Source organism: Stigmatopora nigra, chromosome 15 (genome assembly GCF_051989575.1).
Source record: "Stigmatopora nigra isolate UIUO_SnigA chromosome 15, RoL_Snig_1.1, whole genome shotgun sequence".
Taxonomy (NCBI): domain Eukaryota; kingdom Metazoa; phylum Chordata; class Actinopteri; order Syngnathiformes; family Syngnathidae; genus Stigmatopora; species Stigmatopora nigra.
Window position 1 is genome coordinate 1,704,991 of NC_135522.1, and position 18,384 is coordinate 1,723,374.

The window sequence follows — 18,384 nt, forward strand, 5'->3', positions numbered from 1 at the left end:
CCCAGCTGACCTTAAACTGCCCATCATTCATTCCAAGTCAAGACTTCCCATTGAAATGGTTGCAGAAAGAAAAACATTGATCCAGGGATTATGATAATAAATATATGCTTTATTGAGAGACCTTTAAACATTCGTCATATTTTATGAACTTGGTTTGCAGGCATGTTTGGTGACACTCTTACTCGGCAGAGTCGGTCTAGGAGACAAAAGATGAAAATCCATGAGATGAAGGAGCAATTGAGGAAGGAAAAACTGCAGATTGGGTCAACCTTACCTTTCCAATATCCCTGCTCTTGGCCCTCATCTTGTTGACCTGAGACTCGGCGATGTCGGCACGTTCCTGAGCTTCCTCCATCTCGTGCTGGACCTTCCTGTACCTGGTCATGTGAGTATTGGCCTGTTCCTCCTGTAGTGAAAACGGTTCACATTCAGGGTTGAAGTCAAGTCAATCGCGGATGATAAAATCCACACAAAGTGAACTTACAGACTCCTCGGCTTGTCTCTTGTAAGCCTTGACCTTCAACTGGAGTTTGTCCACCAGATCCTGAAGCCTGATTCCGTTCTTCTTGTCCTCCTCAGTCTATGAAGAAAGGATTACAACAAACAGATGTCATTTGCCTGATTTTAGTTTTAGAATTATACTAGCTAGCAATGAGACATGAATGTTGCAGAGTTGAAATAACGAGTCAAATTGCTACTGTACCTGATAAGTCAGTTCTTTCACTCTCCTCTCATATTTGCGGACTCCCTTGATGGCATCAGCACCGCGTCTCTGTTCGGCATCAACTTCAGCCTCAAGCTCGCGCACCTATAGGGGGAGTCAGATCCTCTGTTTAGTCCCTCAAGAAATGTCTTTCTCATGATGAGTTTCCAGATTAGAGTTCGTACCCTGGATTCCAGTTTCTGGAGCTGCTTCTTGCCACCCTTCATGGCGAGGCTTTCGGCCTCATCCAGACGATGCTGCAGATCCTTGACGGTGACCTCCAGGTTCTTCTTCATCCTCTCCAAGTGAGCACTGGTGTCCTGCTCCTTCTTCAGCTCCTCGGCCATCATGGCAGCCTGAAATGATTGAAACGGTAGTGAAGATTTTTTAGCATGGACGAAACACTTGGTAGTGTCTCGGGTTTTTGAGTGTGCTCACATCAGTGATGGCCTTCTTGGCCTTGTCCTCAGCATTGCGTGCTTCCTGAACAGCATCTTCAACTTCGCCTTGAACCTGGACAAAGTCAGATTCCAGCTTCTTCTTGGTGTTCAGCAGGCTGGTGTTCTGTTTGGGGGAAACAGTTTTTGATTAGATCTGATCTGACTTAAGAATGTGGTCTGAATGGGCGAAGACAAACCTGAGAGTGCAGCAGTCCAACGCGCTCGCTGGCATCAACCAGCTCCTGCTCGGCCACTTTGCGTGCTCTGTCGGTTTGATCCAGACCGGCTCTCAGCTCCTCGATTTCAGCCAGCATCAGGCCGTTCCTGCGCTCCACCATGGTCACTTGCTCCTTCATGTCTTCGTGTGCTCTGACAGCCTCGTCAAGGTGCAGTTGGGCATCCTTTTGGGGAAACAAATCAAATCATCAAACCTCCGCCCAATAGCATGTCATTATGTGGAGCTCACCTTGAGTTGTCCCTGGACGTTCCTCAGCTGTTTCTGGGCTTCAGCAGCCTGTCTGTTGGCGTGGCTGAGCTGAATCTCCATCTCGTTCAGGTCTCCCTCCATCTTCTTCTTGACCCTCAGGGCATCGTTCCTGCTCCTGACCTCGGCATCCAGAGTGCTCTGCATGGAGTCGATAATTCTCTGGCTGTTCCTCTTGATCTGTTCCATCTCTTCGTCCTTCTCGGCCAGCTTTCTGTCGATCTCGCCCTTGACTTGGTTGAGCTCGAGCTGGACGCGGATGATCTTGGCTTCCTCGTGCTCCAGTGTGCCCTGAAGAGAAAAGTTGAATTTGTTTTTAGTTGAATGTAATCCAATGTGTCATTGTGATCTCCTCAGATCACAATTTTTACCTCTGCCTCTTCCAGTGCTGTCTGAATTTCAGCCTTCTCAGCCTCAACGGTCTTCTTGGACTTCTCCAGCTCATGGATGCACTTGCCGCTCTCACCGATTTGCTCAGTCAAGTCGGAGATCTCCTCTATGTAAGGGTGAGCATAATAAAGTCATGGTATATTCTTAAATCCCATAACTATATCATCAAGGATTCTCATTCCGATGCGATTCATCCACTGTAAGAATGAATTACTCACGCTGCAGGTTCTTGTTCTCCCTCTTCATGGTCTCCAGATGATCCAGAGCCTCCTCATAAGAGTTCTTCATCTTGAACATTTCAGTGCTGAGAGAACGAGCCTCCTTCTGGGCTCCTTCCAGCTCAGCCTGACCCTCCTCGAACTTCTGCTTCCATTCTGCCAGGACCTACAACATTTTTGGAGATTTAGCAACAGAGAACAGTCTTTTTCTAAGGTCCTTTTCTTTCTTTACCTTGTCAAAGTTCCTCTGCTTCTTGTCAAGGTTAGCAGCCAAGGCGTTGGCTCTCTCAACGTCGATCATGAGGTCCTCAACCTCTCCCTGCAGCCTCTGCTTGGTCTTCTCCAAAGAGGCGCACTTGGAGTTAACGGCTTCAATGGACTCCTCGGCGTCCTGGAGACGCTGGGCGAGCTTCTTCCTGTAGGTGGCAATGTATTTACATTGTCAGTCATGTACAAACCAGGAGCTAAGGTCAGTGAGCTAAGAATGAACTTTAAAAGACTAACTTGGCCTCCTCAAGCTCCTCAGTGCGCTGGATAGCGTCAGTCTCATATTTGGACCTCCACTGTGCCACCTCGCAGTTGGCCTTGGACATTCCTCGCTGGAGCTCGGCTTTAGCCTCCTGCTCTTCCTCATACTGCTCCCTGAGAAGGTCGCAGTCGTGGCGGGCAGACTGAACGGCGTGGGCCAGGGCGTTCTTGGCCTGGTGAGTAGAGGAAGGAATTGTGAATTTAGGGTTTTTGAAGTCAATGCCAAGGACTACAGGGGATGGTTTGAGGAGATGTTTTTCTATACCTTGACTTCTTCCTCAACATGTCTCTTGAGCTCTTCCATCTGCTGAGTATAGGCCTGCTTGCCTCTGGTCAGCTGGGAAACCATAGCTTCTTTCTCCTCGAGCTGGCGTGAGAACTCACCTAAAAAGCAAATGGAATTGATTACAATCAAGAGCCACTAAATATGATCTGTTGAAACATTGATTCAAGCTCCGACTCAAAACTGAAGACATGATATAGGAGTTCTATCATGCACTTACCATTTTCAGTTTGGAGCCTTGCCCGCTGTGCGTTCATGTCATTGAACTGGCGGAAGTTCTCATCGTATTTGGTCTTGAGCTCGGCATGTGAGTCTTCCAGACTCCTGCACATCTTTTCCAGGTTGCCCTATTCGCCCAAAATTGCATTCTTAATCATTAGCATGTGATAATTCCAGTTGAAAGTTTTTTTTTTCAGGCTCATGAATAATTCTTACCTTAGCTTTGGCGACAGACTCCATGTTGCTGGCGAGGTCGTCGATCTCCATCTTGTACTCGCTCTTCTCCTTCTCCAGCTTCTGCTTGACGCGCTGCAGGTTGTCGATCTGCTCGCCCAGCTCGGCCACGCTGTCGGCCTGCTTCTTGCGCAGAGCGGCGGCTGTGGCCTCGTGCTGCAGGGTGGATTCCTCCAGATCGCGACGCAGTTTCTGGAATTCGGCCTCGCGCTTCTTGTTCATCTCGATCTGAGAGGCAGTGGCTCCGCCGGCTTCCTCCAGTCTCTCGCTGATCTCTTCCAGTTCCCTGGAAAGGTCGGACCTCTGCTTCTCAACCTTTGCACGGGCGGCCCTCTCGGCCTCAATCTCCTCTTCCAGCTCCTCAATGCGGGCCTAGGTTGGACCAAAGTGTAAGGACAAAATCTCTGGTCTATAAGGTTCACCGGGTGGGGTTGAAGAAGTTACCTGGAGTTCCTTGATCTTCTTCTGGTGCTGAGCACCAAGGGACTGCTCATCTTCAATCTTGCTGAGCAGCTGGCTGGTCTCAAAGTCCTTCCTTTAAGAAGAAAGAAAACATCCATGCTAAGATCTATTTCTCTAGCTAGCAGTGATGTCTTGTTTCCAAGTTATTTTTGCTTCTTACTTCTTGATTTTCTCATCAGACTGTTGTTTGTCATTCTCCAGATCCATGATGGATTCCTGGGCCAGTTTCAGGTCACCCTCAAGCTTTCTCTTGCCTCTCTCAAGGTCCATGCGGAGCTTCTTCTCTTGCTCCAGTGAACCCTCAAGCTGTTATAACATCATTTCATCATTGTAAATTATACTCTTGAAATGAGTGAACATATATGATCCAAGATTCAGGTAAAGTTGCGTCCTTACGTCATCCACTTGCTGTTCCAGCTTTGTCTTGGCCTTGGTCAGAGTGTTGACTTTGTCTTCCTCAGCCTGAAGATCATCCAGCGTTTGCTGGTGGGCCTCCTGGAGGGCTTTCTTCTCCTTTGTCAACTTGGCAATGGACTCATCTTGAGTGGCCAACTCCTCGGTGAGGTTTTTCACCTGAAATATTGTTATTTGTTGGCTCAGTCAACTTTGTTACTCTGGATTTCCTATTCACAAAAAAGAACCAAAGTTCACCTTGTTCTCAGTGGCATGCTTCTCCTTCTCCACTTTAGCCAAGGTGAGTTCCAGATCATCAATATCCTTCTTCAGCTCAGAGCATTCATCCTCCAGCTTTCTCTTCTTGGCCGTCAGCTCGGCGTTGATTTCTTCTTCATCTTCCAGTCTCTCGGTCGACTCTTTGAGCTTAGCCTCCATCTGGATCTTGCTCTTGATCAGACCCTCGCACCTCTCCTCGGCATCTGAGAGGTTATCACCTTCCTACACACCGAAAATGTATCCAGTCAGTCATTTCATGGTAAAATGTGGTTGCAATTAAACAGATCCATGTCTCCTCTAAACATTTCATTTACCGCTGCGATTTGCAGTTGCAGGTCATTCTTCTCCTGCAGCAGGGAAACCATCTTCTCCTCCAAATCCTTCTTTTTGGCCAGAGCAGTAGACAGATCTGATTGCATCTTGTCATAATTCTCCTTCATCTGCTGGAGCTCCTTCTCGGTCTCAGCGCTCTTCAGGAGAGGCTTGACCTTGAAGTACAGTTTCAGCCATGGCCAGTTCTTCACGTTCATGAAGGAACGCAAGTTGTACTGGATGCTGTAGATGGACTCTCTGGAAAAGGAAGGCACACATTGATATTTTATTGTAACATACTTTCTCCAGTATTGGGACATTTGCTTTTATATCCATAAGGTCACTCAAAGATGTGCTTAGACATACCTCCTTTCCATCATCTTGACAAACTCCTTCCTCATAACGTATCCTCTGCAAAGAGCCTGAGTCATGGTCACCAGCTCAGCCAGTTTTTCATCTCTCATCTCCTCAAGGGTACCCAGAAGACCGGCTTTGAAGAAGACCTTGGTAGAGGATAACAAATGTTGACTCCACTGTAGAAGGACATGACTCAGAGACAAGATGTCGTCCACAATAAGTCACCTTTGTGTGGCCGAATTTGTACTGAGTGTGATCCACATCAATGGAGCCCAGCAGTTTCTCTGCGGCCTTCTTGTTGTCAATGAACTGACCCTCAGGGATGACACTGGCATTCAGTACTTTGTATCTGTCGGACAAAAGGTTGGTGAGTTACTTACTGACTATTATTAGCCTGTATGACACTCAAGTACAAATTTTAAAGATGACAAATACCTCTGCTTGAAGTCACCATAGAGGATTCTGCTGGGGAAACCTTTCCTGCAGATTCTGATGCCTTCAAGTACACCGTTACACCTGAGCTGGTGGATGACCAAGAAGTTCTCCATAAGACCTGAGAGTGAGTGAGTAGAAGATTTCATTCAGTTCGCATTGTCTTTTGAATCTTTCCTGTGAAGAAAAATATGGTTCCTCAGTGAAAAATCAAACCTGGAGTCTTGGATTCGTTGGGAATCAGACAACGCACAAAGTGAGGATGAGTGCTTCTCAAGTTGGTCATCAGCTTGCCCAAGTTCTCCTGTTGGGTGTATTATGACAGGTTTTTAGAACGCCAACTTCAAGTCACGGAACCCTTAAAACTGCCCCAAAGCCCGCACACAAACATTACCCTGAACAGAGCAGAGACAGTCTGGAAAGAACCACCCTTCTTCTTTCCTCCCTTCTTGGCGCCAGTTTCTGTTTTTCCAAAACATATTATTACTCAATCGTGATCATCAACCGATGGGTTTTCCACAACAGTCATGACCCTTATACCTTCAGCTGCACCATGGGCAGCATACAGCATAGCCAGAAGCTTGTTTGAAGACTTCTGGTAGAGCTGGACCACAGAGTCGTTCAGTGGGTCCTTGTTCTTGTCCAACCAGCCGGCGATGTTGTAGTCCACGGTGCCGGCGTAGTGAACCAGTGAGAAGTGGGCTTCAGCCTTGCCCTTTCCGGGCTTGGGCTTCTCGAAGGCCTTGGTCTTGCCAAGATGCTGATCGTGCAGCTTGTTCTTGAAGGTGGTGTCAGAAGCTTTGGGGAACATGCACTCCTCCTCAAGGATGGAGAAGATGCCCAGTGGCTGAAGCAAAGAACAAGAATGATTTGTTAGAAAGATCCTTACTCCAACTGTCCACCACATGGAAGATTCATCTCACCTTCTCAATGAGCTCGATGCAGGCAGCCAAGTCCATACCGAAGTCAATGAATTCCCACTCAATGCCCTCTTTCTTGTATTCTTCTTGCTCCAGGACGAACATGTGGTGGTTGAAGAACTGTTGCAGTTTCTCATTGGTGAAGTTGATGCACAACTGCTCCAAGCTGTTGAACTACACCAAACAGATATCGACTTTATTCACTGATGTGTTCACGATTAATTTCGATTCTTCCGTGACTTACATCGAAGATCTCGAATCCGGCGATGTCCAACACGCCGATGAAGAACTGCCTGGGCTGCTTTGTGTCCAACATCTCGTTGATGCGGATGACCATCCACAAGAACATTTTCTCGTAGATGGACTTGCACAAAGCTGAGACAGCATTGTTGACCTACAAATTCAATTCATCCATTTCACATTTCCAGTTCTCGTGCTTATCAGAAATGGACATATCGATCGTCTTTTTGCAATTTCAACCTGATTTTTCTTACCTGTGGGACGGTCTGACCTTTGGTCACCATCTCGTTGCCGACCTTGACTCTGGGGTAGCACAGGCATTTCAGCATATCAGCTGAGTTCAGACCGGCGAGGTAGGCGATTTTGTCAGCCACTAATCGAAAGACAGTTGTTTAGAATTTGCTTCAGACGAGGACAAACGCCGTCCAGTGGATTTTAGATGTGCGATTGCAAGACCTACCCTCTGTGCCATCGGGTTCAGCCTGCTCCTCACGCTGCTTCTGCTTGAACTTCATGTTGCCGTGATGCATGACAGCACCAGTCAGCTTGTAGATGCCCAGTTTCTCCTCGGCAGTGAATCCCAGGATGTCAATGGCCGTCTGTAACGTGCACAAGTTTCATCTTATTTCTAGTTCGCACTGATCCAACTCAAATGTGACCATTTGGTTTTCTCTCCTTACGTCGGTGGCAATGAACTCCTCCACGTCGTCAATGCTCTTGACAGTGATTTCACCCTGGCTGATCATTGGGTAGTCGTATGGGTTGGTGGTGATCAGGAGACCCTCTTGAATACAATGAATGAAACATCAGCGTTTTAAATACATATACCCATCTGTTGTGAATCTACAGGACTTTAATCTACTGATTTTTTTTTCAGGAGAACCAATACGGACGACATACCCAGCAGCTCGGGCTTGTGTCCAGTCATGAGCTGATAGAAGATATGGTAACTCCTCTCAGCGGACAACTGGAAGGTGACACGGGACTTCTCCAGCAGATCTTAAAGGTCAGACATAGAAGTTCATAAAGTATTTTGTGCGGTTTATGTGTTGAACTAAAAACTCAACTAACTCACAAGTTTCAATATCAGCTGAGGCCAGTTTGCCGGAAGTTCCGAAGTGGATTCTGATGAATTTACCCTGAAAGTAGTCATCATAACATCTCAGTTTGAGACTTAAGGAGTCGATGTGATTGTCAATCTTTGTAATATTACTTACGAAACGAGAGGAGTTGTCATTCCTCACAGTCTTGGCATTACCGTAGGCTTCCAGCAGAGGGTTAGCTGCAATGATTTGATCTTCCAGAGAACCCTGCAAGGCCACAAATCTGCCGTTAACAAATATTTCTAGCAGACTAACTCATCAGCTTCCAGCAAGAGAAGAGTGTAACGTCAGTCTTTTCTTGGTCTTACCTGGATCTTTCCAGATCCTTCAGGCTTTTTGCCTCCAACGACTGCAATTGTTGCAAAGTACTGGATGACACGCTTGGTGTTGACAGTCTTTCCAGCACCGGATTCTCCACTGAGGAAGATCATGACATTTTTCAGCACACTTTGTCCCCAAAAAGTTTCCCTTCTACCAAAAATTGGCTTTCAAGACTTACGTGATAAGGACAGACTGGTTCTCACGATCTGAAACACAAGAAGCAACGATCTATATCAGAGACAATTTTCCCTTTTCTACTTTGGCTAGGTTTAAACAATCAAATCGTCTTATCTTACCTGTGAGCATGAACTGATAGGCATTGTCAGAGATGGAGAAAATGTGGGGAGGAGCCTCAATCCTCTTCTTGCCTCTGTAGGCCGACACGCAGGTGGAGTCGTACACCGGAAGCCACTTGTAGGGATTCACGACAACGCAGAACAACCCAGAGTAGGTCTGAAAAAGTAGAAACCAAACGTGAAAAAAGTGGAAAAAGCTGACCAATGCGATACTCTTGCTAAAGGAAACTCACGTAGATCATCCAAGAGGCATAACGCTCTTTGAGGTTAAACAACACACAAGGTTCGTTGAGGTGGGTCATCATGGCCATGTCCTCAATCTTGTCGAACTTGGGAGGGTTCATTGGATGGATCTCGTCCTCTTTGACTGTGACTTTCTGCCAGATACCGGAAAAAAATCGGAAAAAAAATCGGACCCCGTCACACACAAGAGTTTGGATGTCTGAGATTGTCGGAGGTTTTTGGGGTTTTTCCACTTTACCTTGCCAGCAACTCCGAGGACTTCAACGGTAGCTTTGCCACCCTCTTTGCTGACGAGTTTACCCTTCAGGTACATCTCATCAGGAACCGTCACGAAAAAGGCGGTCTTGGCATCAAAAGGGGAGTTCTGAGCCTCGATCCTCTCCTTCTCCGGTTTGCGGAGGTAGATAGCCGCCGGCCCGAAGCTAGCCATGTCTTTGTCTCCCATGATGGCACCTTAGTTCGGACTGAAACGGACATTCGGCATTATTCGGGTAAGTCTTTACCTTTTTTTGCTCATTTAAAAAATTGTACCTAGCCACAAATACTTGTTGTTTTTTTACTAATTAAAATATAATGTCATGTCAAATAGTCTTAGAAATGTTAAAACTGATTTTGTACCTCACTTAAACAAGAAGAACGGCCTTGATATCTTGGTGAGGAGCCTGAAAATACCATAGAGGACAAATTATAATTTATTATTATTGTTTTGCATACTAGAAGCTATCCCAAATATTCATCTTGAGATTACTATTGACTCCCTTCATGCAATAAGATTTTAGCGTTTTCTGAATACAAGGTGTCTCAAAAAAATATACTCACTTTTAGAATAAAATGTACTCACTTTTAGAATGACCAGAGTACATTTTATTCTAAAAGTGAGTACATTTTTTGAGAAACCATGTAGATATGGCATAACATGTACTGAGTAAAACTAACAAGCTAACTGCTAGGACTTAACAAACTAGGAATTAAATTGCAATATATTTGGTATTATTTCTACATGCTATTCCTAGAAATTATTGAATCAAACTAGAAAATAAGTTGGAATCTATTTGGACTTTTTTCTACAGGGTATTCCTAGAAATGATTAAATCTAAAGATCCATTAAAAAAGCCTTAGAGGAAACAACAGCACTGACCTGCGTGGGATGTCTGTCGGTTGTCAGTGGAAGCGACGCGCTTGCGTTTATATAGGCCAGACATGACAAGCTCAGCAAATGATCCCAACTCAAATTTGGTCATGTCGTCCTGCCATCACCAGAGACATCCTCGGACACCTGACCTCCTACGCTTGCCGTTTTGTGTCTGAAAGATGAAACTGAGCACCCATCGTATCTCCATTCAAAGACAAGACTACATAGCCATGATTAAAACATTTTTTTTAATACTCCAAAACGTTTCTACACCAAAACGAAACATCTTCACATATTTCATCGTCTCACCGTATTAGAAATCCTTCATTTCGATAAAATTCCTTGCAAAATATCCAACTCAACCTTATAATTTTATCATCGCAACCTTATAATTGAGTTTAGATGGTTACATGATATATTATATTAGCTAAAGTCCGGACAGAAATGCTTAAGCTAAGCCAATAAAATGCGAGGTGTGACAGCAATGTCCAAAGAATGTCTCCAAATAGACGACGACGACAATGAATCAATCACGGGGGTCCTTAAAACCCTTCTTTGCTCCAGCAAAGACTGGATCAGATTTAGCAAGGCACTTACACGAAAGAGATATTCATTACACTTGTTTAAATTCGAGCCAATGTAGCCCCCCGGCCAACAACTTTGAACCCGAATGGCTCGGGGTAGTATATAGTTGCAGAACACTTGTACATCCCATCTATGTCTATTAAAACCAGATAGAAGATATGACGTTCAAATAGCTATTTTGCTCTTCCATTTAAGGAATGGTGAAACAACCTAAATTAAGTCCAGCTCAGATGTCAAGAGATCTTTCCTTCATCCTTGGGATGGAAGTTGATTCTAAGGATGATGTTGAGATGACCAATCGCCGACACCCAACTCCGCCTTGGATATCCCTGTGGGGGCCCCCCATTGAATATTCAGCTGTCTCCAAGAGCTTGGGTAAGAATGGTTGGTACATATGTAAAAATTAAATGTTAAACCAAATGTCATTTTGGCTGGTGAACAAGCACCTCAAGGGGCATATGCGAAATTTTAACGATGTAAGTGTATCATTTAAGACATGATTACAGAATGGTTTGCCATTTCCAAGGCTTTGACAATCGAGTTGAAGGGAGATGATAAAGTGACCAAGTGTGTTTACAATGCACTCTTGTAAAAGTTTTGCGGACATGTTAGTTTTGAAGTGGTATGTCATACTCGATTGGGTTTATGGGGAAATAAATGTTTTGGAGGTTTTAATGGTCATTCTAACATGTGTAATATAGAAATTTTATTATTTTTTGGGGGGAATGAGTGAATTTTAAAACGTTCTTGAATTTGATCATTTCAATATAAAATGAGTGAATTTAAAAATATTCTTGAATTTGATAATTTTAATTTAAAATGAGTGAATTTAAAAACGATTCTTGAATTTGATCATTTTAATATAAAATGGGGAATTTAAAAACATTCTTGAATTTGATAATTTTATTTTATAATATTAATTAATTTAAAAACATTCTTGAATTTCATCATTTTAATGTAGTGATTATATATTTTTTTTTATGTTTTGGAGTAGTGCCAACAATATAACTACTTCCTTGATGATGGCAGGAATTAATTTTAAAAAAATCTCTATATTAATTGTACCTTATGACAAGAAGAAGGAAAAAGATGATAGATGTGGATATTTGAATCCAGTTGAAAATAGGATGGCATATACATATCGACAGTGATACCCTTAATACTACCTACATGGAGCAGATTTCATCAACGCTCAAAGCCAATTCCAAAGAATGACAAATAGGGGCAAGTGGGCCATGGTGTGCTTTCTCTTTTCTATTTTGGGACACTTGTCATATCCGCTCAATGAATGGTTTCCATCTTTTGTCTTATTGTAGTTGAAAATAATGCATTGTGTCATGAATCTCTGCCTCTTTGCAACTCTGACAACTATAATCAGTGTTGAAATGAATGAATGTTACTAATGGATTTTTATGTTTATTTCTAACCAGGTGCATCGTAATGGGTGGCTTGGAGGGGGACTGCAGTTGGATGGCATTTGACACTTGACCTCAAGCATTAACCTTTGACCCCAGACAGTTCTAAGATTGGCTGACACAGGAGGGTTCCTCTCAATCAGGTGATTAAACTGCTTAGCAATAAAATTTAATGTTGCAAAAAGAAATGCTGAACCAAAATCTTGGATTTTTTTCCATCTAATAATTGAGTTATTTGTATTTTATTCCAATCCAGCTGTACTCCATAACCCATTTGCTACAATGACATTTAATATTAATAAGCAATTGAAACGGATTACTTAATATTAGTCTTTATGTAATGTCGTGATGTAACACTTACATTTTTAATTAAATATTAGAATTTTTATATTTATTTAATCATTTAAATTTTATTATTGGTAATATTATATACACCTAAGGCCTCAAAGGGTAATATTAAAATCTAATTATTTCACTTTAGGAAAAATAAAAGTTTAATAGTACTGCTTTTGCGCAGTGACCAATGCGGAAGTTCTCTACGACTCAGAGATCGTATTAAAGGAGGAGTTTCTGTTTACTTGTAAACTCGGTAGAATCAATGCAGTCGATGTCATAGTTAAGGGAAAATTCTTTAATGTACTAATTAAAAAAATTCCCATAATATTTCTGTATGAATCTAACATATATGGTTGATTATGTATGTTTTTGTTGACATTTTGACAGGCGACATAACATTTTACGACACATAGGATGACTTTTCGGCTGCCCCAAATTCACGTCTCATTGGCTCAAAGCGTACACGTGATGTTCTGTTTGACAACGGACGTAGCCATTTCACTGTTTTGTACAATCTCTGGTATACTACACGCTTTGGCTGGCTAAGTTAGCTACTTAGCCCGCGTTAGCTAACAGTGCTAGTTTACATTCATCCGGTCATCTACCGTGGTAAAATGTCTTCACAAAAGATACAACAAGATGTTATGTTTGTAAGTTTTCAATTATTATGCCTATTTAGTAAATATGAAAAAATATGGTTGATATTTGCGCCCGTGCTAACCACTTGTGCGAGGCATGCTATGCGTCGTTGATAAAGTTCACTTATAAGTGTTGTGAATCTTGTTTTTAGCCGCAAATTTGACCATATAGTAGGTTTTTTCCTCCTGTTTTGTTAAGTTGTGTACAGTAGTGCTATGTAATCCATTGTATTTATTAGAGTATCATCTTTGTGGCGGTCCAGCATATTTATGCTAATGGTGATATGTGATTTCGTATTATAGGAAGACGATGACCTTCCATATGAAGAGGAGATCATCCGAAATCCATATTCCGTCAAGTGCTGGATTCGTTACATCGAGTTTAAACAGAATGCTGCAAAACCCGTGCTTAATTTGATCTATGAACGAGCTCTAAAAGAGCTACCTGGAAGGTAAATATGAGCTACATTGCTTCTACATTCAATCGTTATGTATATGTCTGCAAAATATTCATGCAGAAAACCAAATTGTTTTCCCACAGCTATAAATTATGGTACAATTATCTGAGGGAGAGAAGGAAACAAGTCAAGGGGAAATGCATAAATGAACCTGTTTACGAAGAAATCAATAACTGTCATGAAAGAGCATTAGTGTTCATGCACAAGGTGAGTGGAATTACAAGTCTTAAATACTTATTATGGTCCATTTTTTTTATTGTTGTTAATTTCATTTTCCATGGTAACAGATGCCCAGGATTTGGACCGACTATTGCCACTTCCTAGTGACCCAGAGTAAGATCACAAGGAGTCGGCGGACATTTGACCGTGCACTCCGAGCTCTTCCAGTTACCCAGCACCCCCGTATCTGGCCCATCTATCTTCGCTTCGCCCGAAGCCTTCCCCTTCCCGAGACGGCCATTCGCGTCTACCGCCGATACCTCAAGGTACGAAATGACGGAAACTGTCGTTTGTAAAGAAAACATTCCTTGTTAAAATGCCATTGTGTATTGTGCAGCTTTCTCCAGAGAACGCAGAAGAATACATTGAGTACTTAAAGTCTGTTGGGCGCTTGGATGAAGCCGCCGTACGTCTCGCCGCGGTTGTCAACGATGAAACTTTTGTGTCTAAAGAAGGCAAATCAAACTACCAGGTATGTTGTCTGTTTACTCTTTTTCTAATTTTGGACTCCCATCGTGACATATTTGTAATTATTATTTGAATTTTGCAGCTCTGGCACGAGTTGTGCGACTTGATTTCGCAAAACCCCGACAAGGTGACCTCTTTAAACGTCGGCGCCATCATCCGTGGAGGCCTCACTCGTTTTACCGACCAGCTCGGAAAGCTTTGGTGCTCTTTGGCGGATTACTACATCAGGAGTGGTCTTTTTGAAAAGGTTTGTCCATAAATATACAAACAAGCTACTAAATTTGTCTTGTGTTGGGTTTCGTCTTTGTTTAGACAACAACTACCAGTATAATTGTAATTTTTCTTTCTTATACCTTGTAGGCCCGCGATGTATACGAGGAGGCCATTCTTACCGTGGTCACCGTCAGGGATTTCACCCAAGTTTTTGACAGTTACGCTCAGTTTGAAGAAAGTATGATCGCGGCCAAGATGGAGACCACTTCAGAGTTGGGCCAGGACGTAGAGGGTTAGTGTCGGGCCGAGTCCTCGGAAGCAGAAATCGTCCCCGTTCGGTCCGTAACTCTTGCTTTTTTTTTGCTCTGTCTAGATGACACCGATCTGGAACTTCGACTGACCCGTTTTGAGGAGCTGATAGCACGACGACCTCTTCTTTTGAACAGCGTGCTGTTGCGCCAGAATCCCCACAATGTCCACGAGTGGCATAAACGGGTGAAATTGTACGAGGGGACACCACGACAGGTGATTGTTAGGCTTTGACTAATTATTATTATTTTTTGAGTCGGACCCTTAAAATTACCTTAGAATTGTTGAATTTTACAAAAAAAATTGCAACAAATACACTAGAATGACTTGGTATGCTACTCAAAAAATGACCCAAAAAAACCTTCTTTATGACACAGATTATAAACACATACACTGAGGCGGTCCAGACTGTCGATCCCATGAAAGCCACTGGAAAGCCGCACACGCTCTGGGTCACCTTTGCTAAATTCTACGAGGAAAATCAGCAGCTGGATGACGTAAGTACACAAGCCCTTGAAGGCTACGTCATGAAGAAACTTTTTCGAACATCCACCTCATTTATTTTTAATTTTTATTAGGCCACGACCATCTTTGAAAAAGCCACCAAAGTGAACTACAAGCAAGTGGACGACCTGGCCGCCGTTTGGTGCGAATATGGCGAGATGGAGCTCCGGCACGAGAACTACGAAAAGGCGCTGAAGATACTTCGCGTGAGGCTCGGCTTTTCGTCCCAACGCCGTCAACCACGAAAGGGTTGTTAATGTTTTCCACTGTCGACTCGTTGCTTTTAGAAAGCCACGGCCATCCCGTCCAAGAAGGCCGAGTATTTCGATGTTTCTGAACCCGTCCAAAATAGGGTCTACAAGTCTTTGAAGGTCTGGTCCATGCTGGCCGACTTGGAGGAGAGTCTTGGCACTTTTCAGGTACGCTTCAATGTTGTGTTATGTGTACTTCATGGTACAAATAGATTTAAGAAATGTGGAATAATTGCTAATATTAGATTTTTTTAATGACAAAAAAAATGCTCTAGTTGAGGGCTAAAAAGTCTAAAATATATATTGTTACTCGCTAAAAAGAGGCTTAAAGGTCAGCTGTCCCCGAAAGCATTCAACCAAATTATTGTCCCTTAGTAAAGAAAAATGGCCGTTATTTCTGTGATTTGTTCCCTTTTTACATTCTTCTCCTTTCAGTCTACAAAAGCCGTTTATGACCGCATTATCGACCTGCGCATCGCCACGCCGCAGATCGTCATCAACTACGCCATGTTCCTCGAAGAGCACAACTACTTTGAGGAGAGCTTCAAAGTAAGAGTTGTTATGAAGTATCGTATACGAGCCAACCAAGATGGCGCTAATGCCGTTGTGCCCCCACCTTAGGCCTACGAGCGTGGCATCGCCCTCTTCAAATGGCCAAACGTTTACGACATCTGGAACACCTACTTGACAAAATTCATCGACCGATATGCCGGCAAGAAATTGGAGAGAGCCAGAGATCTGTTCGAGCAAGCCCTGGATGGCTGCCCTGCTAAATTCGCCAAAAGTGAGTGGATTTTTAAAAAAAATATGGAGTTACCATCACTTACGACGCCTAATCTTGCAGCTATCTACCTGCTCTATGCCAAACTGGAGGAAGAGTACGGCCTGGCACGTCACGCCATGGCCGTTTACGAACGGGCCACGGAGGCGGTGGAAAACGAGGAGAGGCACCAGATGTTCAACATCTATATCAAGAGGGCGGCCGAAATTTATGGTGTCACTTACACTCGGGCCATTTACCAGAAGTCTATTGAGGTATTAAGATTTTTTGGGGTTTTACCAGCTATTATATCGACTAAATCATTTTATTTTATATGTTAAAAAAATAGTAATTTGACAGACAAGCTTTTTATTATGTGTTATCCATTTATTAAGAATTCTTGGGTCTTAAAATGCAGTTTTTTTTTACAAATAATCCATTTCAGAGCAATGGCTTTCTCACATGGACAAGATGTCATCACTGCAGTTTCAGATGTTTTTAAAATGCATTTAAACTATTTGTACTTTTTCTTTAAAAAAAAATTTAAAAATTATCATACTACTAAAAAATAAAAAATGTCAATGTTTCCAGGTCCTGCCGGATGAGCACTCCAGGGATATGTGCTTGCGATTTGCAGACATGGAAAGCAAACTTGGTGAAATCGATAGAGCCCGGGCCATCTATTCCTACTGCTCCCAGATCTGTGACCCCAGGGTAAGAAAAAGCTCCTCCCCCTAAGCCTTACATATTCTATTTTCTCCAACATGTCATATTCATATAAATATATATATATTTTTTAAAGGTTACAGCTACATTTTGGCAGACATGGAAAGAGTTTGAGATCCGCCACGGAAACGAAGACACCATTCGAGAAATGCTCCGAATCAAGCGCAGCGTCCAGGCCACGTACAACACTCAAGTCAACTTTATGTCGTCTCAGATGCTGAAAGCCACTACCAGCTCTACGGGCACCGGTAAAATGGCTTCCGTCGCTCCTTGTTCTGGACAGAACGAGCACGTTAATGATTTGTTTTTTTTCCCAGTGTCGGATCTGGCGCCAGGCCAGTTGGGAATCGACGATATGAAGATGCTGGAGCAGAAAGCACAGCAGTTGGCCGCAGAAGCCGAACAGGATAAACCCAAGCCCAAAGAAAAGATTCTATTCATTAGGTCACTTTTTCGGAAGGCTTAAAAGCGGATCCATAAATGGAAATTATATATATATTTTTTGCATTTGTAGGAGTGACGCCTCTCGCAGCGAATTGGGCGAACTGGTCAAACAAGCCAATCCCGATGAGATCTCTATCGATGACGAGGATGAAGATGATGGCCAAGGACCGGAGGGTAAGTGGTTCAGATCATTTTACTTTGAAATAACATGCTAATTATTTTCTTTTTCTCATTTTTAGAAGTACAACTGGAACAGAAAAGTGTTCCCACTGCTGTGTATGGAGGCCTGAAAGATGATTGAGCAAAATCTCCTCACAAACACTTTTTTATTTTTTACTTTTATTTTGTTGTAGTCACTTTTATACGGCGGTAATGTATTCTTCATATGTGAATTATTGTCTTTTGTTGCATTCACTCTGTTAGTTTGCATCTTCCCCTTTTTTGGTGGAAGATATAGCTTGCATTTGTTGATGATGACCACAAGAGGGCAGACTTTGTCAACTACAAATGGTAATGAACAATTGAGCCGTCTGGAGTTATAACGCCTTGTTAGGTAAGGTAAATTGTTTTTTTTCTTTCTCCTATACTGTTTAATATGTTGCAAGAAAGTGATAAAATGTGTATTTCTACATATATTTTGCATTCTTATAGGTTTAGTGAAGCATTGTCTTGGTAAGCAAGCCTTCAAAATAAATTCCATAAATATACTATGGTGAACTGTTGTTTAAATAGTCACTTAATGGCTGCCATTACTGACAATAGATTGACATTTATGGGATATTTTAGTTAAACGTAATCACTCAATGTCAGCGTTCATAATACAAAATAATTCAGCAATATTAGGCTACTTTTCCAGGTTAATTTAAGACTTGTAGAGACAAAAGATTTCCAATAACAGTAAAAATAAAGTTAAAAAAACAACATAGAAAGCCAAATCGATCAAATTTGAATATTAAGAGAAAATACTTTTATCATGTTTTGAACCCATCTCATTAGTGTCAACTAGTGTTAAAATTAAGAAGTGCAGCTAAAATTAAGCTTATTGTTCTTGATGAGCCATGTGCTATGA

General features: G+C 42.6%; 2 protein-coding genes and 1 long non-coding RNA gene across 3 annotated transcripts; 2 read left to right on the top strand and 1 right to left on the bottom strand.

The window, feature by feature from the left end:
* Positions 1 to 88: 88 nt before the first annotated feature.
* LOC144208520 (myosin heavy chain, fast skeletal muscle) lies at positions 89 to 10,014 on the bottom strand. The gene is made up of 41 exons (XM_077734421.1): positions 9,996 to 10,014; positions 9,476 to 9,519; positions 9,096 to 9,321; positions 8,848 to 8,991; positions 8,615 to 8,771; positions 8,497 to 8,524; positions 8,306 to 8,414; positions 8,112 to 8,204; positions 7,970 to 8,033; positions 7,795 to 7,893; positions 7,575 to 7,678; positions 7,355 to 7,493; positions 7,149 to 7,267; positions 6,899 to 7,048; positions 6,658 to 6,828; positions 6,275 to 6,581; positions 6,129 to 6,196; positions 5,951 to 6,038; positions 5,738 to 5,855; positions 5,528 to 5,651; positions 5,312 to 5,448; positions 4,948 to 5,203; positions 4,613 to 4,855; positions 4,358 to 4,534; positions 4,122 to 4,267; positions 3,944 to 4,034; positions 3,482 to 3,871; positions 3,267 to 3,393; positions 3,029 to 3,147; positions 2,740 to 2,936; positions 2,468 to 2,651; positions 2,236 to 2,401; positions 1,999 to 2,123; positions 1,610 to 1,918; positions 1,341 to 1,544; positions 1,142 to 1,267; positions 889 to 1,059; positions 704 to 808; positions 485 to 580; positions 275 to 406; positions 89 to 196 (listed from the first exon to the last, which is right to left on the bottom strand). The coding sequence occupies exons 3-41, from the start codon at positions 9,300 to 9,302 to the stop codon at positions 179 to 181; spliced, it is 5,808 nt and encodes a 1,935-aa protein (XP_077590547.1). The 5' UTR covers positions 9,303 to 9,321; positions 9,476 to 9,519; positions 9,996 to 10,014; the 3' UTR covers positions 89 to 178.
* Positions 173 to 12,133, top strand: LOC144208521 (uncharacterized). Its single transcript, XR_013328888.1, has 4 exons — positions 173 to 385; positions 7,772 to 7,900; positions 10,770 to 10,949; positions 12,005 to 12,133. It is a non-coding gene; the product is annotated as an uncharacterized LOC144208521 (long non-coding RNA).
* Positions 12,134 to 12,798: 665 nt separating this feature from the next.
* On the top strand, positions 12,799 to 18,022 carry xab2 (XPA binding protein 2). The gene is made up of 19 exons (XM_077735334.1): positions 12,799 to 12,975; positions 13,267 to 13,415; positions 13,505 to 13,628; positions 13,709 to 13,906; positions 13,978 to 14,112; positions 14,191 to 14,355; positions 14,469 to 14,613; positions 14,695 to 14,846; positions 15,008 to 15,127; positions 15,209 to 15,340; positions 15,422 to 15,553; positions 15,821 to 15,934; positions 16,007 to 16,169; positions 16,230 to 16,420; positions 16,737 to 16,859; positions 16,948 to 17,119; positions 17,189 to 17,315; positions 17,386 to 17,489; positions 17,555 to 18,022. The coding sequence occupies exons 1-19, from the start codon at positions 12,940 to 12,942 to the stop codon at positions 17,614 to 17,616; spliced, it is 2,544 nt and encodes an 847-aa protein (XP_077591460.1). The 5' UTR covers positions 12,799 to 12,939; the 3' UTR covers positions 17,617 to 18,022.
* Positions 18,023 to 18,384: the final 362 nt, after the last annotated feature.

Excerpts from the sequence above, each read along its gene's own strand:
- xab2 (XM_077735334.1), top strand. The coding sequence starts at position 12,940 with ATGTCTTCACAAAAGATACAACAAGATGTTATGTTT. Across the intron at positions 12,976-13,266 it reads TACAACAAGATGTTATGTTT|GAAGACGATGACCTTCCATA; the intron begins GTAAGTTTTCAA and ends TTCGTATTATAG. Across the intron at positions 14,847-15,007 it reads ACGAGGGGACACCACGACAG|ATTATAAACACATACACTGA; the intron begins GTGATTGTTAGG and ends TTTATGACACAG.
- LOC144208520 (XM_077734421.1), bottom strand. The coding sequence starts at position 9,302 with ATGGGAGACAAAGACATGGCTAGCTTCGGGCCGGCGGCTATCTACCTC. Across the intron at positions 7,494-7,574 it reads AGGAGTTCATTGCCACCGAC|ACGGCCATTGACATCCTGGG; the intron begins GTAAGGAGAGAA and ends TGCACGTTACAG. Across the intron at positions 1,545-1,609 it reads ACGTCCAGGGACAACTCAAG|GATGCCCAACTGCACCTTGA; the intron begins GTGAGCTCCACA and ends TTTCCCCAAAAG.